Source organism: Mus caroli, unplaced genomic scaffold (genome assembly GCF_978045245.1).
Source record: "Mus caroli unplaced genomic scaffold, Mus_caroli_1 scaffold_11, whole genome shotgun sequence".
NCBI lineage: Eukaryota > Metazoa > Chordata > Mammalia > Rodentia > Muridae > Mus > Mus caroli.
Genome location: NW_028227266.1, coordinates 34,098,477 through 34,121,688, shown reverse-complemented (window position 1 = coordinate 34,121,688; position 23,212 = coordinate 34,098,477). Strand labels below are relative to the sequence as shown.

Here is a 23,212-nt window from a genome sequence, read left to right as displayed (position 1 = left end):
AGTAATATGCTATAATGATTATTTCCACATGGTTATCTGAAATATTGTCAGTAATCTAGAGGCGATATTTGGCACTAAGGAGAATATGGCCATCATATACTCTTTTCCTCTGAGTTTTCATAGTGCTCAGTTCCCAGGTCTGTGTAGGATGTATAGGCTGTATGGAAATATGGTGCTATGTTATGGAATGAGAATGGGTCATCCATAGATATTGCTGTCCATGAGGGGTTGTGAACCAATCCTCCATAGATAACAGGGAAAGATTCTGGCAGCCATAGATAGGGAGGCTTAGCTCCTTCCTGTGACCCTTGTGAAGTAGGATGGGAATATCACCAGGGTCCCTGCCTGTTCACCCTTACACGGCCTGACATTTCCCCTTGTGGCCTCCCTCTGCTTCCTTCCAATTAGCATGAAATTGGCTCTGGTAACACTGGTGTTCATTCCTTCTTGTTAGACTCTTAATATTGCATGAATCACAGCATCAGATGCCCTGGTGTGGTGGTCAGGGTCAGAGGTGTGAATTAAAACAACACATGATCCTGATTGCTTTAGTCAAGGGACATGAAGGCCAGATGAAGAGGCTGCTTTCCTTTGTCACTGCTAACGCCAGCACTTCGAAGGCTGCAATACTCCAACTGCTCCCTCTGTGAGCTTTAAACATCTTGCCCAAGTCACCCCATCCTCACTGTACAAACTCTTTGCAAGTATTTAATCATCACATAACTTAATAATGTCTTGTTAAATGCCATGCCTGAGGTCTCACAATAGAGCTAGCTTGGGAGCCCCAATCTCTGGGACTTTAAAGAGTCCAAGCATTTCTTGTCTACTAGCAACAGGAGCAGAATGAAAGATCCTGGTCTGAGAATGCTGGATGGCTTGGTGCTCTATGCCTGAGACCTCCAGGTCTCCTTCTCTGCTTCTAGGATGAATCCATGGTCTCTTTAGACTCTCCCAATGCCTACTGCCTGTCAGGCACTTGTGCCAGAGCCTCAGAAAGCTCCAGAATTACATTAACTCAGTGTTGTCTGGCTCCACACTCAGTGGCCTCCAGACCCTCCTCCTTAGGTTCTCCCTTTCTTTTGTTTCTGATTCCAGGTAGGTTTTTTGTTTGTTTTATTTTTGTGGGTTTTTTTTTGGGGGGGGTGATATTGTTTTGAGAGTCTCTTGTAGGCCAGGCTGATCACCCTGCTTTCACCTCTGAAGTGTTGTGATTATAAGCATGAGCCACCACACCCAATCAGACTTTTCCAGCTCAGCCATCTTCCTGTGGCTCTGGCCACTGCATATTCCCTTCCCATACATTTCTACGGTGCTCAGTGCCGAAACTTCAGCATCTCCAACTTTGCCTTTGTTTTCCTCTATCAGTGGTCATTTATGTGTAAAGATGGTGCAGACACATTCTTAAATGTGCACTGTGTCCTCATGAAGTGCGGTTCAAAAGAGGGAATAAATGTGTAATCAAAGCCAGACCAGAGTATGCAAGACCGCAGGAGATATCTGTACCACTCAACCCTCCGCAAGGGAACACAGAGCCATAGTCTGAAGAACCGAGTTGGTAGGATCATCTGAGTGACTGTCCTATAATTCACTCTATAGACCAGTGCTGGAGTTAAAGGTGTGTGTCACTACTGCCTGGCCCACCTCACAATGTTAATACATTTGCTTAAATGAAGTTAAATGTATGGAAGCGTTTCAAAGGATTAAAAGGTCCTATGGCAGTAGTGTACCACTGTATATATCTGGTCTCTCCAAATGCTTAGGAAAAATCTGGATACATAGTAGATATAAATAACAAGTAATTTAGATTGTATTAATTCATGCCCCTTCCCCATGTACTGCCTTTTGCAGGCTTTCAAGACCATGGTTGATCCTAGCTCTGAGAATGCCTGCCTTTCTGGGGAATCAAGTGAGAGTCAGGGGAAAGTGCCTGCAATCAATACTGAACTGACTGTAAAAACCACCCAGGTCCTCATTGCGTGGCACTGTGCTGGGGGAGTCGAAGGCATGTGGGAGCTTCTGTGTACACTCCAGATGCATTGTCCTCAAGAGCAAGCATTGCCCTTTTCCAGTTCCGGCTCCCAATCCCTGAGCTGTGTCCATGTGTTGGGTACAAACACCAGGACAATCTAGCCTCCGAATGCCCACAGTTCCTCATTAGCCATTCTCTCCTTTCAGCACCCCTATCCCACTGAAGATGAGAAGAGGCAGATTGCAGCGCAGACAAACCTCACCCTTCTGCAAGTAAACAACTGGTGAGTTGGCATCACCTGCTCACAGGCTCTCAGATCCAGGAGCACATGCTTGGCTAGGGAACTCTGAGCAGGGAGAGGAGATAGAGTGCCCAGACCTGCCTCACAGCCTCAGCTCCACTGCCAGGCCAGATACAAGGAGCTGGAGTCAGCCTGGCCTGGGCTTCAACTGCAGCTTCACAGCACCCTCTGCTGGGAAATTGGGTCAAGTACATCCATGGAAACCTTATGAGTTTAGGGGGAAAACCAAAACAAAACAAAACCACTGCTAGAGAATCTGGGCTCACCAGCCCAGCAGAGACAGACCAGAGGGTCTTACATCAGATAACAAAGGCACATCCAATCCAGCAGTGGTTATCTGGTCTACCCAACTCCATGTATGCTGAAACCAAAACATTTTACAAAGTAAGCTAGGAATGAGGAGGGAGAGATGCCTTCCTGAACTGGCAGGGATGTAGGGGTCCTTGTCTGCTTCTTGTCAGGATGGACGGAAGGTACTAGACCCTAAAGCTAGGCCCCTGTTATAAGTCCAAAAGTTGGTGACTGTGTCCACAGCCCTTCCCTTCTCTGTTCAGTTCTGGTGGATCTTGAGTAGGGATTTCTGACAGCTCCTCATGCATTCTTCCCAGACTCTTTGATCACCAAACCGTGGGTAATTCACAAACTTCTCAGGCATAGGATTTCTTACCTGTAGACTAGTACCCCTGCCTATAGACATTTGCAGGGAGCAGCTTAAATGTCACATTTGCTCACCCCAACACTATCCATGCGACCCAGATGGTGTCTAACCAGGTCTTCCCCATCACCCCTGGGCAGGTTCATCAATGCCAGAAGGCGCATCCTGCAGCCCATGCTTGATGCCAGCAACCCAGATCCTGCTCCCAAAGCCAAGAAAATCAAGTCTCAGCACCGGCCCACCCAAAGATTCTGGCCCAATTCCATTGCTGCTGGGGTTCTGCAACAGCAGGGTGGCACCCCAGGGACGAACCCTGATGGTAAGACCAGGCCTAAGGATGCCCTCAGTTGGGGTTGGTGGGGGTTCTGAAAAGCAAAGATTCAAGGGTGAATGTCTCCTTCCCCAGGGTCCTTTCATTACTTTCCACAGTGCTTGTACCAGGTTTATTTGTTTGTTTGTTTTGTTTTTAGAGAGAGAGAGCTTACTAAGAAGGGATGTTCTGAGCACATTTTTGGTTTGTTTTTGTTATTGCTATTATCTGTGATTTGTTTTGTTTGAGGCAGGATCTCATGTAGTCTGAGAGCCTCATATGGCCAAGGCTATTCTTGTATTCTGATCCTTATGCCTCTGCTTTCTTAGTGCTAGGTTTCCAAGTATGAGCCACAACGCTCATCTCTCATGTAAGTTTTAACAAACTTAAAGCAAGCTCACAATGGAATGGGAGAGGGTGGTCCTTGGAGTCAGTGGTTGCTCAGCAAGAGCCCTTTTCTCCTTGCTCCTCATACTCTCAGGTTTCTGATTACAGTCACTATCTACTTAGCTCTCCAAGGGCAAGGCCATCTATAAATACCAAGGCAGGCAGCTGGCTTGTGAACAGAGGCCAGGGGAAGCTTTGTTCTTCCAGATTCTCCATCACACCCTCCATACATGCTCTTCAACGTGCTGGTTTCCTGGTAAACAATGAATAATTTAATCAGCGAGACATTTCTGAGGTTGGCCCATGAAGATCGCTGTGTGGGCACTAGGGTGGAGACATCCGTGCACATGCATATCTGCATGCCTATGGCTGTACACAGGTTCCTCTGTGACCTGTTGCCATCTGTTGAGGTAGATTAGGAATAAATAGAGGTGGTGCTGGACAAGTCTGCAGAAAATCCCAGTGCTAGCAGTGGTGACAGTATCTGGAACCCAAGACTTAGCAGAGGATGAAGATGAAGACAAGACTCAGTTTCCTCCACTTCAGAATTCGTTTCAGAGTTCCTGCTTTACAAAATAGTTGGAAATTTTAATTAATTAGTTAATTAATTAAAAAGTGCTCTCTATACTTATATAGAGAATGCTGAATATGTAGTAGCCTGGAGTGTTGCTGCCTGGAATGGTGCAGAAGTTAAGCAATGGAGGGATAGAAAGCTTCATGCCGGTGGATTGTCTCACTCAGGGTTTGGTGCTCTTACACCTTGTTTTGGTGACAAGGGCCCCACCATCCCACAAGCCAGCCCATCCACCCTGTCCATCACTAAGGTTGCTGGGCCCAAGCCACAGTTCTTGCCTCATCCTAACCTTTGTCCTCTCCCATGCAGGTTCCATCAACTTGGACAACCTGCAGTCCCTGTCCTCAGACAATGCCACCATGGCCATGCAGCAGGCAATGATGGCTGCACATGATGATTCATTGGATGGGACAGAAGAAGAGGATGAAGATGATATGGAGGAGGAGGAAGAGGAAGAGGAGGAGCTAGAGGAGGAGGCTGATGAGCTACAGACAACGAATGTCAGCGACCTGGGCTTAGAACACAGTGACTCCCTGGAGTAGTCAGGCAGCCCAGATTGCGCTGGTCACCGAGCAGGAAAGGAGTGTCATCAGGAGGGTTCAGGGTGAGGGGAGGAGATATGGGCAGGCAGCACTAAGAAAGTTGGGCCCTAGCTTCCCTGAATCATAGCTTGAAGAAATGCAGAGGAGACACCCTGCTCCTTTCCAACCACCAAGCTTCAGTGAAAACCTAGTCCCAGACCCTCAGACTACAGAGCACTCCATTGCTGGGGCCAGTCAAACAGCCTGTGAAGAAAGACAGCGTGAGATCTGGACTCACCGAATACCAGTGATGACACCCATGGCTGCGCATGGAAAAAGACTTGATTTGTTTACAAGCCACTGCCCTGTGAGGTGGACAGGTGCTGCTTGCAGAGCGAACCTTTGCTAAGGGGCAGACTTGGGAGGGAAGGATGAGAAAGAAGGGGTCTAACATTTTCCCCCAGGAGAATCTGAGCTCCCTTGAAAGACACTCACGGACAGAAAGGAGCCCAAATGCATAACCAGTGGCCAGAGGAGTGGGAGGGCCTGAGACAACACCCACACCCTGCATATCAGAGTGGAACATGGACTGCACAGGGCTCCAACTTACCCTACCAGGACCCTGTCTCTTGGCACAGCAGCCATGGACTAAGGAGAGGGGGAAGGAAACCAAAGAGACTCCTTCTTCCTCTCTTGGAAATACATTGTAGGTGGGTCCAACCTGAAGAGGTTAAGAGCAACTCTACATCTGGGTCAGCTCGAGGACCAAGCAGGTAGCAGAACCTGGATCAGGAGCCATATTAAGATGACTTTGGGGATCCCAGCAGTCTCTAGGTGATCACATCATAGCTCCTGTCACAATAGGACCATGGTATCTTATTAGATGTTCCTACCCTCAGATGGAGTTCTTCAGAGACCCCAGCCCCCTCCATAAACCTTTAGGGGTTCTTTCCACTCCACAGGTCTTCGTGGTATCCCTCTGCTCCCAAGCTGGCACTACCAGCTTCTGGCCTTCTCCTTCATTCTATTCTCCAGAGAAGGCAGAAGAAACATTGGAAAGAAGCATTGTCCCAATGGGAAGCCAGGGTCTGAAGAAGGTGCTAGTGCTCTTACCTTCAGGACTCAACATGGCAGGGGATATAGCGCCCAGCTGATCCACACACACCATGATTGGCATCTGCTCCTCCTGTCCCCTCCCACCCTGTGGCTGTGAAAGACAGGACTGACCACACGTGTGTTTTCCGTTGGGTTTAATGTGATGGGTGTGCAGTTTCATTTGTAAGTGTGCATTGGCCATCTCCTTCAGTGCTAGGATGTGAATGGCTATCTGGCTCAACCAGAGGGCACTCTTGTGACCTTCTGAGCCTTCTCCTCCTCTACCTGGTTGGGTGGAGCAAAAGGATAGTCACTTTTCTGAGGTCTCCCGGAAATGAATGTATTTCTCCCCCAAAAGAGCTGATATTTAATGTTTTACTAGGGATTTTTGAGAAACAAATAACCTTATTTATAATCTGGGTGATCCAATCATTTTTTTACTCCCTTTTGATGCCATACCTAGAGGAAAGGCAAGCTTTTTGGCGTGAGACTTTTGCAACCCACAGTGGGATAAAACATTTCCTCTTCTGGTTCATTTTTCTTGTTAAAGTACATACATCCACACATAAATTCTTCCACTCAGCACCGTGACAAGCTCCCTTCTTCAGCACGGACATGTGTGCATACGTGCACATGGATACACATGTCTACATCTCCCTCCTAGCCCCTGCCACCTGCCGAATGTTACGCAACCTCCTTCTGATGTATCCACCAAACCAGTACTGAATGTGGCCACGAGTTTTCAGTAAACCTTATCACCTACCGAAATACTGATGCACAGTTCTCTCTTCTTGTGACTGCCTTAGAGGTCCCTTAGGGCTTCAGTGGGACCCTGGGCCAGACAGAAACTGGAGGCCCAGCATACACCCCACTAAAATGACCACCCTCAGAAAGCGACGAAGTAGAGGGCTTTTGGAGTGACTTGTTAGCCTGTCTGGAGGGAAGAATGGTCCACTTTGACACATCTGCCTTGTGTGTTGTCTATCTCTAAGAGCATAGAGAGGACAGAGAAAGCTCTGTACTGCCCTCTCCTGACAGCTCCCTGTACTGCAGGTGAGAGCTCACTTACTCAGCCTTCCTCCCATTTAGACCTTGGTATTCTCCCACTGTTTGCTCTAGGACTTTATCATCCAAGTGGGTGCTGATATAGCCTGCACTTGTCTCTCAAATGCCTGTTGTCCTTTGTCCAACTGGTAGAAAATGCTGGAACCTGAAAAGAGGTGTTGCCTGAGCTGCAGCTTTAACCCTGACACTATGTCTAGGGCAGGGTCTGTCCCAGAATCCCAGAGGTCATCTCTGCACTCCTGAAAGTCAGGCCAAGGATGCCAAAGGGGTCAAAAGATTCACAAGTTGATAACAAGTCCATTACAACCTCACCTCCCCAAATTGGAAAGATGAAGAGCTAAGCATAGTAGACCATATACATTGTCCCAACCTTCTGATGATGGAGGCAGGGGGATCAGAAATTCAAGCCCATCCTGGTCACATCACCAGTTAGAATACAGCCTGGAATATGTGAGACCTGTTTCAAAAAGTAACACAGAGAAAGAGAGAGAGAGAGAGAGAGAGAGAGAGAGAGAGAGAGAGAGAGAGAGAGAGAGAGATAGTTTAAAAGGACTGAAGATAAATGGCTCAGCAGTTAAGAATACTTGCTGCCCTCACAGGGAGGACCCAAGTTCAGTTCTCAGCACTAATTCCAGTCAGGATAAAATTTCTCTGACCTCTGTAGGTACCAGGCAAGCACATAGTGCATGTAACATGCATAACATGCATGTGGGCACTTATGACATACAAATAAGAAAAGTATATGTGTATATATATGTAATCAAGAAAAGGAAATTCCATGACCAAATTAATTACCTGGATACTGTTAGCTGAAATAAATAACCAAATTAGCCCAACATTCTTAGCTAAATATACCATACACTGTGTGCACTGCATATCAGTATAGTCAAGGCTGGGAAAAGCCCCGCAGGAAAGAAGCCTGTTCAACTGTTTAGTTGATCCTCATATTCATGTGCTACTGTTTCTGCTTTCTATTTTCAAGTCCCATATATTAAGGATTCTGCAGAGCACACAGCAGGAAACGTGACCCAAAGGCATTGGACTAACATGGTTCTTCTCCAGCAAGGTTTTCCATCCTGGGTTGCCATCTTTTCAACCATGCTCTTAACTCAGAGGGGTTTGTGGAGTGGGTGGCTGTGTTCTCAGGAGGCTGCAACTGCTTTGTCTGCATAATCCAGATGCTACCCAACCCCAAGAGACGTTCCCTGTGATAATGACAGAAAGGAGATACTGGAGGTGGGGTGGGGTGAATTTCCATTTGCTCAAAACCAAACTCTGATATTAGGGTCCAAGAACCTGTTCAGTCTAGCTCTGCCCTTGACTCCCAGTCTACCAGGAAGACCCTTTCAGGCTTGCAAATCCTGCTGAGGACTAAAAACAAACATTCTCAACCCAGAAGTACCTCTACTGATTTACATAGGCTGGATGCCGGCAATGACTGGCAGCCTGCAACCTGCTCAGTACACACTTGCTAACCCGCCCCTCCCCACCCCAATCCTGGACTCTGCTTTACACACCAGGGATACAACTATGAGCAATGAAGCCCTTCCAAGGGGCTTGCATTCTGAAAGACTGGTTTGGATCGCAAGCTGATCACTCTGGGACATTGATCTCTTAACTTTATCACTCAGAGTTGCCACCAAGAGCTTCTCAGGTCAAGTGTGGTTTGCTCCAATCAGTTGCTTTTAAGATTTTTGCACAAACATAACATTGCACATCTAAACATATGAGATTCCTCCTCTCTCCAAAAAGTCAGGCAATTTGGAACCTACATTACTGCATGCCTGTGATTGGGGCAACTGAATAACTGCTGCCCCGAGATTCACTCTCCAAGTTATGACACCCCAACTCTTGTTGTAGCCCACCTCAAAGGCTAGGTGAGTTGTGGTTGTGCTGGAACTGCCCTCAGTCTCTCTTTTCTCTATGATATCTAATTGGGTTAGAGTGTTTTAGGTGTTCAGGTTGGGTTGGTGGTATCAGAGCTTGAACCTAGGGGCTAGAAAATGCTAGGTATATGCCCTATCACTAAGCTATCTCCCAATTCATTCTCTCTCTCTCTCTCTCTCTCTCTCTCTCTCTCTCTCTCTCTCTCTCTCTCTCTCTCTCTCTCTCGTGTGTGTGTGTATGTGTGTGTATGTATATGTGTGTGTGTACTGAGCTTTATTCCATTTTTTTTTCTGTGTGTCTGTGTTTCAGTTTTGTTTTTCTTGGTCTCACTAAGGTGCCCAGGCTGGCTCTGAATTTGTTCTGTAGCACAGGTGTGCCTTGAATCTGTGATCCTCTTGCCTCATCATTCCAAGGAGCTGGAATCACAGGGCTATACCAATAGGCCCAGTTTGCTTCATTTGGGGGGGGGGGGTTCTTGCTATATAGTACAGGCTGGACTGGAACAAGTTATATATACCAGGCTAGCCCCAAACTCATTGTGCAGTATAGGCAACCTTTAATTCTTCATCATCCTATCTCAGACTCAAGTGCTGGGAGTATGTGCAGAGCTAAATAGATGTTTTATAAAAAAGGAAATATTACTTTAAACCCATTTCTCCATCAAAAATTAGAAAGCAAGATGGTCCAACAGTACTCTGCCTTGGAAACAAAATACTGGAGAAAATATCTGTGGAAATGCAGATAGCCCTTTGTTGAGGTAAATCTCCAATCCAAATAAGCCCTTGCAATGAAAACACAACTCAATATGAATATAAGCTGTGTGCCTAGATTGGGCAGATCTACCACTACACTACTATATTCCCCAGCTATGAGATCCCTCATAACTTGCGGTTCTCCAGGCCACGTGCTTCTGCTCCATTTTCCTTCCATCTCCTCCTCTTCAGTCTTCCTCTCTCTCCCTCTCCTCACTCTCCCTAAAACTTTTCAGCTCCACCTTCCCTTCCACTTCCCAATCACCGGTTCTAGCCTTTATTTTACAAATTAAAATGGGGAGAACGTTTACAAGAAGTCAGCTGAGTTAATCCTGGTCCCAGGCAGCCCCTCTTGGGGAAGCAGAATTAGCATCAAAATACAAACAGCGCCAGGGCGATCCACAGCAGCCCTTTTCTTGTACTCTATATGCATATTACACTCAAATACCTTAGCTCTGGTGTCCAACCTGCCATTCTGGCCTTGATGGGAAATCATGAGCTTTGGAGGAACAAAAACTTCCACAACCAGTGTTTCCTCAGGAACATTGCTCATAGAAAATAGACTTCGGGCTGGTGATATGGCTCAGTGGGTAAGAGCACCCGACTGCTCTTCAAAAGGTCCAGAGTTCAAATCCCAGCAACCACATGGTGGCTCACAACCATCTTGTAATGAGATCTGACTCCCTCTTCTGGAGTGTCTGAAGACAGCTACAGTGTACTTACATATAATAAATAAATAAATCTCTAAAAAAAGAAAATAGACTTCAGGGGCCCTTGAGATGGCTCAGTGGGTAAAGAAACTTACCACCAAGTCTGACCATCTGAGTTTGATTCCTGGGGCTCACATGATGGAAAGTGAGAACTGAGACCTTCAAGTTGGCCTCTGAACTCTATGCACATGCTATGGCATATGTGACTCCCACACAAATAAATAAAATATTAAAACGATTTCAGAGCTGGGCATATGCACACACCTGTAATCCAAGCACCTGGGAGATAGGGGCAGAAGGGTGGAAGAGTTTGAGCCCAGTTGGGACTACATAAAGAGACCCCCATCTAAGAAGGGTAAAGGAAGGAGAGAAAGGGGAAGGGAATGGAGGGAAGGAATCTTTAGCTCCTCTTTCAAGTTCCTAACCACATAACTTCCTTTCTTCTCCTTTCCATTTAGACTTCAACCCCACGCCAATTATCCATTCACTAAGCTACTGTGGGTGCCTACCATGTACAGCATCCAAGAGGGGTCAAAGGATAATTCAGTTCTGCAGGACATCATAGGTCAGGGGTTAAGTACCAAGGCCCACAGTGCTGATTGTACCGTGCTGTGTGCTTCTTGGTATCTTATTTCTAGGCCACACAAGGCAAGTTTTATTATACCGCTTTCGAGTGTATCTTCTACTTTTATATTTCTCAGCCTCTCTCTGGGCCGATCTCATTTAGCCCCTTTGCAAATTAAATGCATCTCATTAAACTGAACCCATTTAGGACAATGCCCTTCAGGTGTGTGCATCTTCGTACATCTTTCATTTTAAGACAAGTGTTTGATTTATTTTCATCTCATTAAAGTCTTTAAAATTATGTGCATCTCATTACACTCAGCATACTGAGATGACTTATTTCAGGTGTAGACATTACACCCAGTATTACCAAGCAGGAATATGATTTTTTTTTGTTGTTGTTTCATTACAAGCCTTACAATTTATGTACATCTCATTACAATCAGCCATTTAAGACAATTCCCTTCAGTTGTGTGGATCTCATTATACCTTTTCATTTTCTGGGTTTTTTTTTCGTGTTATTTATTCAGAAGACTCACTTCGGGTATATATGTACCACTTCTCCCCATCCCCCCACTTCCCCCAAAGGTTGTTTTCTTTATGTATGAGTGCACTGTTGCTCTCCTCAGACATACCAGAAGGGGGCACCAGATCCCGTTACAAATGGTTGTGAGTCACCTGTAATGGGATGGTTGCTGGAAGTTGAACTAAGGACCTCTAGAAGAGCAGTCAGTTCTCTTAATCGTTGAGCCATCTCTCCACCCTGTATATGTACCACTTCTTCACCCTTTATTCCTGCGCATTTCAGGGTGGTTGTTTACATTGTTGCATTGTAAAATGTTGACTCTCTCAAACTTCTTGAAAGCCAGATATACTCATCTTGTGGGCCTCTTATGGTGACACAGACAGGAAGAATGACTGACTCCTCTGGGTTTAGTCAGGACTCTGCCAACAGTTTCCCTTATTATACAGGGACCATCAAAACCAACTGCCCCGCTGGAGAGATGGCTCAACAGTACTGACTGCTCGTCCAGAGGTCCTGAGTTCAATTCCCAGCAACCATGGTGGCTCACAACCATCTGTAATGGGGTCTGATGCCCTCTTCTGGTGTGTCTGAAGACAGCAACAATATTCTCACATAAAAATAATTTTAAAAATCTTAAACAAAACAAAACAAAACAAAACAACAACTGCCCTTGTTTGCATATTGAGGAGGTATAAAGTGTCTAAGTTTCCTTTGGTTGCTACCCATGGAACTGCAGCACTGTAGAGACTGGCTCAATAGTTCTTAGCATCTCCTGAAGAAGCAGCCCAGATACCCACGCCACCTGGGGAATTAGATAAGTACTACAACCCAGCTCCTAACATCTAGAGGGCTACATACTTCTGCTCTATCCATCCATCCATCCATCCATCCATCCATCCATCCATCCATCCACTGGGAATGGAACCTGAGCTCTGATCTCTAAGCAGTGTTCTATTACTGAGCATCGTTTAGACTGGAGTGTGTATCAATGGGTACACCTGTTGGAAGGAGGTGAAATAGCTTTGCTGGCTTATGATGGAATCTCCCGGATCCCTCCATGCCTACTAGTTTTTGATATCTCTCCTCCCACCCTGTCCTGGAGAGTCACAGCTGGAATGTACCTTAGAATTGCTAGGCAGGAGTTTTAGAGTTGAAAATCAAAATATTTTGGAGTCTGAACCAGTAGGTGCATTTTTAACAGCACATCTGAGATTCACAAAAGAATCTTCAGTCACGTGGTCCTGAAAATGCTGGATGCTTTCAGCATTGTCCCACCAAGTTTGTGTTTGCAACTCAACAAGAATCTCAGTGAATAAACAAAATTCCAGACAGAGACATGTGAACCAGTGAACCCACTCACCCATAGCATATAGGAATCTCAGGTCTGCACACTAAGCATTGCTTCTCCTCCCACTCACTGTCCACTGCCCTCCGGGGTCAAGATTGCCAAATCACTACACAGAGACAACTTATTCTTCCATTCTCTACCCGAGATGTGACAGCTCAGGCAGAAGGGGTTAAGTGTACAGGTGCAGAAATGTTGCCCACTTCTAGGGCTCACCTGCTACAGGAAGCGCTTTCCTGCAGGAAGTCTGTGGTGCTTCTGGTTGTCTTGAATTCATCCCAGGTTTCCAGCTGTTCCACCCAATCCTGACACTGGATCCTAACCCAGGCAGCATCCCTGAGTGACTCTGGGCTGCTTTGCCTGTTTCCTTCTCTGTCACTCCACCTGTCTCCTTGCCAGTGAAAATAGAATCTATTCTCTAAACCCAAAATAACTGACTTGACACCCTTCCTTTTCCACCACTTCTTGGGGTGAACCTGCTAAGGAATCAGAATACACCCGCCTCCTGCCTGCTGTTTCATCTCCTCTTCTCCAAACCTGGGGGTCCTGTAGTTCTACAATCGGCTCCAGGCCTCCCTGGCCTCTTACCAAGCAGGATTTTAATATGGATAGATAGTTGGACATCTCTGTTCAAACCTGTAATCCCAGCACTTAGGAGGCTAAGGTAGGAGGATCAGTAATTCAATGCCAGCCTTTGTTACTTAAAAAAAGTTTGAGGTTAGCCTGGACTACATGAGACCATATCTCAAACAAACAAACCAAACAAAAACTACAGAGACAGCGAGAGTCTGTGAATTCAAGACCTCTTTATAACATATTCCAGACCAGCCAGAGCTACAGGGAAATTAGTTTCTAGGTTGGGAGTGGGACCCAGTGGAAGAGCAAATGTTTAGCATGGGTGAGACCCTGGGCTCAATTCCAGCATTGAAAGTAAAATTATTTAACCCAACATGTAGTGCAGCTAATATGTGAGTCAAAGGTCAAACCCACACTCCTTTTATGAGATAGTCTACCTCCATAAACCTTGGCTTAACCAGAGCCAGCCTTCAGGGCTGAAACCTTTCATCTCTGAAGACCACAGAGGTGTTTGACTCCCTGAACATGCCCTCATCTGTTCCCCACAAAGGCCGTTGGATGAGACGGCACTCAAAGATGTTAGTTGCAGCCTCTCTATGCCTTCCCGAAACAATCTTCCTTTGGGAAGCAGCAAGACAGAACCCATGTTCTCTGAACTTAGGAACCTGCTTTCCATAGATATCTGCTGAGTAGTAGAGGTAGTTTGGAGGGAGAGTCAAGAAGTTGATCTTTAAAGGACAAGCTACCTGGGATAGAGGAGTAGGCCAGAGCCTTTTGTTGATGGTAGCACAGATGGAAGTTTAAGGTCTGTGTGTGTTGAGTCGAAGTGATGTGGAAGGAAGAGACAAGACTTCTCCCCTGACCTGTGTAGAAAGCTAACCCCTCTCCCCCGCAACCCCCGCTGGGAGATCAAGGCCCAGTATTTAGACTTTTCTTGCACTGTCCCTGGGCACAAGGACACAATCAGACTGCAAGACGGAGGAAGAACAAACCTCTGGGAGCTTTCAGACAAGCTGGCATAGAACAGGTAGAACACAGAAAGGGGAGAGCTGAGGACTGGTCCAGGGCCCCAGGGGGTAGGGGGCACTGTCAGACCCAACGACACTAGTGGTGGAGGATAATATGATAATGTTCAAGGGAAAGAGAGAGAGAGGACAAAGGATGAAGTGCAAATATGTACTGGACTGGGATGCAAACACTGCAACACCTGGCTCCTCACTTCTTGCAACATATGATTCACTTTCCTGTTCTGGGACATGTGGGGGCAGGGGCAGGAGGAGGGGGGACAGAGAGAAGATGGGGAGAGAGAGAGAGAGAGAGAGAGAGAGAGAGAGAGAGAGAGAGAGAGCGAGCGAGCTTGTGTCCCTGGGGTTTTTTCAGACAAAGCTATTATCGAAATGCCAACCTGCTCCTGTCTGTCCAATTTGCATATTCCACGCTGAGCTCTTGGAAGCAGGATGAATATGCATGAGGACTTGGGTAGAATGTGAGGTTGCCAGGCTGTGGGCTAAGGTGGCTCATTGTTCTTCAGAACCAAGGCGTAAAAAAAAAAAAAAAAAAAAAACCAAAGCACCCTGGTCAACAGAATGTCCTGTGCTTCCCCTCCCAAAGGATAGAAGAGTGCAGACCCCTGGCTCAGACAGAAATCCAACAAATGATGATCCTCTCGGCCTCACGAAGAAATACATAGTCAGGCACCATTAAGAATGGGAGTGTCTCTTCTCTAAAAGTAGCATATAATTACTCCCCTCTCATGAATGCTAATCTTGGAGGCTGTCTCAGGCATGAGAGTCACTCTCCTGGCTTCCGGGAAATGAGGCTGCTCTCCCTATTTCTTGCTTTCCGAACAGGAAAAACTGTCATTCTGGGACGCCCTAGCTTTCAACCTCCTACATAGATCCTATAATGTTCTCGGTGACAAGGCTGTGGTGGGAGAGCCTAGGTCACGATTGGTGCTCAGCAGTGCAGACAAGATGGTTTCAGTCAAATACTCAAAGCCTTAAGTTATAATGCTTCTTAAGGCACCTGGTATGTGCTGAGGGTATAGATCAATTGGAAGAGCATGTCTCTCTTGGGCAGTCCTTGGTTTGATGCTAAGCATACACACACCTTACAGTAGACAATCATGCCTACTCATTGACAGTCTATAGCTCTTCATGACCACTGACTGAAGATAGTTCTACTCCACATGTTGTAGTGAGAGTGGAAAGCTCTTATAATTTCATAGAAAATTCCAGCTCATCCTACAAAACTTAGGACCAACAAAACACTTGCTATGTTGTTTTCATCCTGAAAGGTCACGGCTGTCTCCCATCCTAAGACAGATAGAGAAGGTTGGAGGGATGCCCACCCCACCCACCCCATCCTATGCTTCCACGCCACATAATTAAAGGCTGGCCTCCAGCACCATAATGACTTTTCTTCCTGGGACATGATCAGACTAGATTTAGAAAAATCTTTTAATAGAAACACACTTGAGTTCAGGAACCTCCCAGCTACCCGACCACTAACCTATCTGTGACGGCTCCTGTTAGGTGGGACTCTCCGCTACTGATGGACTGTTGAAAACCTAAACTTGGTGTGGGTTTTGTGATGGAGTGTGATGGGCCCTGAAATGCAGCTCACCATTTGGGCTTCCCCCCTCCAGCCCATTTTCTTATGGTATTCCAGAACGTTGGGGGGAGGCTGAGGAGAGCTCTGGCTTCACCTCTTAACACTGGCTGAGGCTTCCTTGGGTTTAGGCTCCATTCAGAGCTCTAGGCACCCTAAGAATTAAAGCAAAGCCTTTCCCAAATTTGATGTGAACACCAGCTATAGGGAGGGCCACGGATTTTGTCTCTCTTGTAGGTGAGGTCAGTACTGCTGGACACCAAACCTTGACTCATGGGGACAGAGAGAAGGAAGGGCAGGTAGTACAAAATCTTGAGGGATGGCTTTCACAGTCCCTCTTTAAAAAGGTAAGAAAACCGAGGCACCCTTCTCTCCCTTTCCCTGATAACCTCCTCCTGCAATAAGAGGGTCCCAGACACTTGAGGTTTATTTTTAACCACCATTGGCTTTGATTAGCTTGTCTCCGAGTTGCTTCAGACACCTGCTGGCAGGATAAATTGGGGGGAAAGAAGTGGCTGACCCAGATCTGATAAACCCAAGGCAGGAAGAAAAGCTGGGGAGGGAGGGGTGGTCCACAAGTTCCCATTTGCTGAAACCGAGGAAAAACCTGAAGACAGGCAAAATGTTAAACCTCCCAATGATTTTGTATCATCAGCAAGCTTTGGCATCTGTAGCCTTAGAGCTGATGAGTTTCAGAATTGAAGTTATCTTTTGTCAAAGGCCTAGTGTGTCAGTATATGGATTCTAATGATGTGTATGTGTGCTTTGTAGTTTCTTCCACCTTATGTGACATCCCGGCAGGGGGTAGTCTATGTATAGCTTGGTGCTATAAACACACATGATGGGGCTGCAGGTACTCTGGTAGCTTTCCTGGTAGGGTAAGGCCTTCCTCCTTTGTCCTTCTCCCCAAAGATTGCTCCTTTTCGGCTAAAACAAAACAAAACAAAACCAAACAAACAAAAAAACAGAAGACAGAGAAAACAGTGGCAGAGAACTCACCCTGTCTGTTTTCACTGTCACTGTCAGCAGGCTTCATATGGAGAGGCCCAGGTGGTTAAGCAAGCACTATGTCCCCAAAGCATCAGTGAACATCTACTCAGATGAGACCAAAGTGTCAGTCCATCTCTACTATGTCCTAAGTTGCCTCAGGTAAGTTGCTGAGCAACTCTGCTTCATGGCTCTGTCCCCTGAAAACCCCAGAAGGTATGAATCCATACCTGCTTGTGACTCTAGGTTGCTGTGATGCAACGCAATATGTAGAAAATGATAGGGCTGGCAGCTGGAACAGAGTGACCACCCCATATGTTTTGAAAGCCAGTTGCATGGGAACTGCAGGGTTAGTATCACTCAAGGTAGGAGATGAAAGGGGATGGGATTCAGACTACGCTTAGACAAAGGCAGCATCCAGGATACAAGGGAAGCATTCACCTGCTGGTTATCGAGGCTGACAGATGCCTACTATCAAAGCCAGAGACTATATGGAGGAGTCAGTGCCACTGATCCTCAGGAGTTCAGGAAGGAGGAGCAATGTTACAAGATGCTGTTCTCAAAGGCCATTGAGGGCAGACAAGGAGTGATGATAAACCTCAGTTCAGGAAAGAGATGTAGTCTTCTAGGTAGTTGAGGTCAGCAAAACTACTTCCCTCCAGCCCCTGTGCTCCAAGACCACCAAAATCCAACCTGATACCCCAATAAGAGGCACTGCAGCTTATTGGCACATCCCTGGGATTCTCTATCTCTTCCTAGCCTCAGACCAGCTAGTTTGTACCACACATTTCCAAGCAGTGGAAACTTACGAGACCACAGATAGTCTCCTTTTGTAGAATAGGCAACCTTACTACATCACATGACCTCACCAGTGCCCACCACAGGGCATCAGTGCCATGGCTACAGACCAGCATTTGAAGACAGTTGGACATCATTTCCCTAGAGGGTTTGGAACACAGAGCCAATGGACACCACTCTCCAAAAACCATGAAGAATATTAATTAAATGAAGGTTTATTTCAAAATTAGTCTTAAGAGTATAAGCTGGGTTGAGGGTTGGAGCCAGACTACATAATGAGTGGTGAGGGCACCTGCCTTCCCCAACACAGGTGGAGAGGGAGCAGAGTCTCTGGCCCTGCACCCGATCATGCATCCAATGATTACTAGCACTAGAAGCCAACAGCAAAGGATCCCGCGCGAGGTTGCTCATGTTTAATCCAGGTTAAGCTATACATGTTTAAATACACGCCGGAGGTTACGTGGTGTCATGCAATCCCAGCGATGGAATGACTTTCTTGCTCAGTGACCTCCTGCAGTGAGGCTGCTCCAAAGGTGAGGTTAGGTTGGACAAAGCACTGAAACGAGAAGAGGAGAGAGGTCATGCAGGGATCACACTGAGCAGAGAGCTACCCTGAGGACCAGGCAATGACTGCAGCCCTGAGTCATCCCTCCGAGGACAGAAGAGAATGACAGGTGTCCATTACAATATCAAGCACTTTAGTCTCCACCACCCATGGATCTAACTCTGTGGCTTTAAGAAAATGCCTTTCCTTTCCATTCTTGTTCTTCACCCACATACTAGGATATACCTAAGCTGCTCGTAGGTTGCTGAGAGACTTGTAAAATATGCTTCGTAAATATTAACTACTTTTATAAATTCACTGACATTTCAGCAGGTCACATGTCTGCTCACCAATGTCACATAACTCATCTCTACAAACTTCTTTGAAAAACTTCTTTTCTTGCAAAGTCTTTCAGAGTCACAAGTTCTTTCTAATTTTTAACCTAAATTCTTCCTATTGAAATTTAGCATTAATCCCCCTGATCCCCATAGAAAGAGTACAGTTTGGGATTTCATAACCAGGTTCCATAAACCTCCTGCAACTCTTCTAAGTTTTGTATGAATGTGGAGCAAGAATTCATAAGATGTTGGGTCTAGACAGTGTGTTGGCCAGTAACAGACTAAAAGAAGACACACGCAGACAGTGTAGTGTTCTTCACGAGGTCCTATAAATACCCATTATGTCTGTTTGGCAAAAGACCCAAGCTTGGATCTGATCAAGCCTCTTGTTCCATTAGTTACAATAAATAAAGGAGACAGAGAGTAGACTAAATTATACCTTGGGCTGAAATTAGGAAGAATCTAGGACAAAGATATTCTACAACTTAACAAACAAATTTAAAAGAAGGAAGACAGGGGAAAGGGAAGACTATAGTTGTTGTTGCTATTGTTGTTGTTGTTGCTGTTGTTGTTGTTGCTGCTGCTGCTGCTGTTGCTGTTGTTGTTGTTAATGTACATTATAGGCTGGGCATCGTGCTGATCCCAGCACTTGGAAGGTGAAGGCAGGAAGACCAGAATGTCAAGGTCTTCCTCAGCTACATAGAGAGTTTGAGGCGATCTTGGTCTGCATGAGATCCTGGAGGAGAGGTGGAGAGGTAAAGAGAGGAAGAGTAGAGAGTGGGGGTGGGAGTGACTGAGACATTAATACAGACAGACAGATAGACTTAGGAGATAGATAATCATTTTTTTATGGACCTTCATCGGGTTCTAATGTAAACAAATAAACTCAAATCATTGTATGGGAGAAAGTAAGGTGAGCCGTACAGTGATTAGGTCACCAATGCCACTCAGTATGCTTAATTTTGTAGTTGTAGTCTTCTCTCTTCCCCCTTTGTTGTTCTGGAAATGGACCCCAGAGTCTCATACTTGCCAGGCAAGGACTCTACAACAGAGCACCACTTCAGCCCCAGCTCTTTAGTTGTGACAATGGCATTGTGGCTATGTGCCCAGTTCTTAGGAATATACACTGAAATATTTATGGATGAAATATACTAACAGAAATTTGCTTCAAAACAATATTCCTGGTTAAGACTTTATAAGACTGGTGTGGGCTGGAGACATGGCTCAAGAGTTAAGAACACTGGCTACTCTTCTGAAGACCGAGGTCTGTAATTCCTGTCTCAAGGGAACTGACTCCCCCTTCTGGCTTCTTTGGGCACACACAAGGTGAACAAACATTCAGGGACTATATACATAAAAACTTTTTTAAAAGGATTGGTTGTGAGTTAATGAAGCTGGGAGATAAGAACAATCTTTCTGTTGCCTGCACTGGAAAATTCCATGGTAAATGTTCAAAAAGAAGCTACAGAACAGTAATTGTCACTCAATGGAAGGCTGCTTGCCTGGCATGAATAAGCCCTGGGTGTCTACTAGTACTCTCTTTCATAAAAAGTTATGAAGAGACAAACTTAATCATGACATCATTTTCCTTTCAAGTACTGAAAGTCTTAACTTATTTTCAGGCTTTGTTTTTCCCAACCAAAAATGACATGATGCAAGAGCTATCATATTTCTCCACAGTAAGTCCTTTGTTGGCATCTTGTTCCTCATGAGGACTCACAGTGGTGACCTGAAGTAACAGAATCTCTTCAGACCTGCCAGTAACACCCATTACCTCAAAGCCCTCATGACGATCATGTGGTGTATGTGACTACTGCCTGGTCAGCCTGGTGTGGGAGCTCCAAGAGAGTTTCAGCATGAGCTCCACAGCTTGAGCAGGAACACAGAGGGCCCTTCTGGGAGGAGGGCAGCTGTTCTCACCTTTTAAAATGTAGTCCGTTAGCAAAGTAGGCACCTTCTCGTTATCCTCCTTCATGGCGAAGAGAACTAGAGAAGGAGAGAGAGGGAGAGATGGGCAAAGATACTATAAGGGTATGAAGCTTAATTCTAAGGCTAGACAATTTCCACCCTACGCAAGAGAGAAATGATTTGAGGAAACCTGGCATTCATTGAGTATGAAGTAGATACATCACTCTACAAGCTTCTATCGAGATTCAGAATCTTAAGTTGAGAAAGAATACTCCCAGGGAGCCACAGGCTTGTCTCTGCAATGTGGATCTATCAGTGACTCCTTTAAATGTTCCCCTGTTCGATCATCTACACTTTCTATACATCTACCAAGCATGTATTTTTAACAAAAATAAATACTTGCCAAAACAATATCTAAATGTTAATAGTAATTGCTGAATCACTAATAAAAGTGTGCTATTTGTTTTGTTTTGTTTTGTTTTTTGAGACAGGGTCTCACTTTATAGCCCTGGCTGGCCTGGAACTCACCATGTAGACCAGGATGGTCTCAAACTCAGAGACCCACCTGCCTCAGCCTCTGGAGTGCTAGAACGAAGGGCATACCTCACTATGTCCAGCTATGAAACTGTCCTTAAGGATATTCTACTCACATAAAAGATGTTATTGCAATAATTCTCACCTCTAGTTTATTGGCCACAGATGAAGTTTATCTAATGAACCTTTATTCTATGTTATGTCCTGTGGAGAGGAAATGAAGTCCTGAGTGAATGAGTATTGTTGACAGAGTATAGTCAGCCAGTTCAAGGGCCCTGAAGCCTCAGACCCAGGGAAATGTCAAACCTTCCCCAGATGAGGCTCAGGAGAAGGGAGGATAGCAAAGCTTTTCTCAAGACTGAGTATGGTTGTTATAAATGGTTGACCCTTAGCTAAAACCAATGTATACAGGGACTGTCAGCCATATCTTCCTCCCTCTACTGACTGCAACCTGAAACAACTCTCCTACAGAGATCAGCTAACCTCATCCATCCATGTTCAGCTATCTACAATAAACTGACCCCCTCAACTAAGATGTATAAAATTAATGTACGGAGTTTCCAGGCTTCTGCTGGTATATCTCCATGGCCTACCCAGTCCCAGCTTTTCTGTCTGTGTGTCTGTCCTTTCTACTTTCCTCATTACCCGAGTCAGGTCAACCCCCAAACCATGCAGGTCACAGCAATGTCCATTACAGGGTTAGACTATGCCGAGCTAAAGGACTGTGGATTCTCAGGGAGTCTACACAGCTCTTGCTGAAACATTTCCTTGATGTATTAAAAAATATACAGTAGGAAAACTTTTAAAGTCTAAGGAGTTTTAAGAATTATTTTTCTAACAGTTTAAAAGTTCGAGGGTGAGACTGTAACTCAATGATAGGACACTGGTTTAGTAAGGTCCATGCTCTGTTCCCAAACAAATAAATGCCTTTCTGTTAACAAAATAACATGTTATAATGTTCACAACTTACATTACTGAAGTCAACTTTGGGGAAAATTCCATAAGAAAGTATCTGAGCCTCATTTTTAACATCAACAAAAGTATCTGACAACACGCTCTTTCACCAACAAGCTTCTGTAAATGGATTACAGCATACCAGTCAGTGTAGTATTACACCACCTTATTAAAGTGGGAGGCTTACATGTCTAAAGCAGTCTTATCAATAGAGAAGGCTGAAGAACATATATTAGCTTCATAACAAATATATCCTAACACAGAAAAATCTAGAACAGTACATGAAACCATTAAGCAGTTCCAAGTGTGAGATCACGGAGTATGTTTGTTCTGGGACATGTTTCTATATGGTCTAATTCTCCTTAATGTACATATTTCATGTTTATAAGCAGAGTGAACAGTGAAGATCAGCAGACCCTGAGTCAGGAGACAACTGTGACAAGGGTGGGACCCCAGATCCATTGCCATGTTGTCCTGGCTTTGAGACTGGGTAATGAAACTTGGACAGTCAGGACCAGGTGTAGAATAGAACCTAACATGATTCTTACATATTAGAATCACCTAACATAAATCACCAGCCAAGGCCAAAGGAGAAAGAAAAAAAAAGAAAAGAGAAAACAAACCCTATACTCTATCAGGGTTCTTGTTTTCTTTCTGTTTTTAGATATACAGTCATTTCAACTGAATTAGATGCTGAGAATCCTGGTTTCTTCTGTTTGCTTGATGCTGTATGCAAAAAATTTTAATTACACTTACTGTGGTGGGTGAGTGTGTATAACAAGGCATGCATGTAGACGTCAGAGGACAACTTGCTGGAAAAGCCAGTTTTCTTCTTCTACCATATGGTCTCAGATATGAAACACAGGTCCCCTGGCTTGGTGGCAAATTCCTTTACCCGCTGTCTCTGTGTGGGTATTTTTAGATGCAAATTCATGTGTACTTAGTTGGTTGAGTATTTTGCAACTGAGCCTGGGCAGATCAAATGCCATTCCAAGAAGACTGTGTTAAAAATGTAATAACTCTACTTAGACAACATGTATCTAAGTTAATCTATAAATTGAAGCATCTGTATGGATGATCCAATCACATTAGCTAGACTTTGGCCTGAGACCTTGATTCAAGGAGCAATGAAAAGAGAACGGCTATTATTCATGAATCACACAAGAATCTGCAAAAAAGTAGTATCCTCATGACCTAGGAGAATCAGTATTCAGAAAAATAAAAACATATGCTCTAAAAGTAATATAAAATGTTCACTCATTAGAAGACACAGAGTGTTAACAAAATGTTGACTGGTAAAAT

At 45.1% G+C, this 23,212-nt stretch overlaps 2 protein-coding genes across 9 annotated transcripts in view; one reads left to right on the top strand and one right to left on the bottom strand.

The window, feature by feature from the left end:
* The window catches only part of Pknox2 (PBX/knotted 1 homeobox 2), a 259,179-nt gene extending 252,606 nt beyond the window's left edge, over positions 1-6,573 (top strand). For all 6 annotated transcript variants that reach the window (XM_029481800.2, XM_085844523.1, XM_021173027.3 and 3 more), the window contains 3 exons: positions 2,176-2,252; positions 3,066-3,244; positions 4,506-6,573. In XM_029481800.2, the coding sequence (XP_029337660.1) occupies positions 2,176-2,252; positions 3,066-3,244; positions 4,506-4,738 (489 nt within the window). In that variant the 3' untranslated portion in view covers positions 4,739-6,573. The remainder of the gene's footprint in view (positions 1-2,175; positions 2,253-3,065; positions 3,245-4,505) is intronic.
* Positions 6,574-17,850: 11,277 nt separating this feature from the next.
* The window catches only part of Fez1 (fasciculation and elongation protein zeta 1), a 46,323-nt gene continuing 40,961 nt past the window's right edge, over positions 17,851-23,212 (bottom strand). For 2 of the 3 annotated variants that reach the window (XM_029482126.2, XM_029482127.2), the window contains exons 9-10: positions 20,435-20,500; positions 18,195-19,250 (exon numbers count right to left, since the gene is read on the bottom strand). In XM_029482126.2, the coding sequence (XP_029337986.1) occupies positions 19,210-19,250; positions 20,435-20,500 (107 nt within the window). In that variant the 3' untranslated portion in view covers positions 18,195-19,209. The other variant, XM_021172726.3, reaches the window with a different exon arrangement.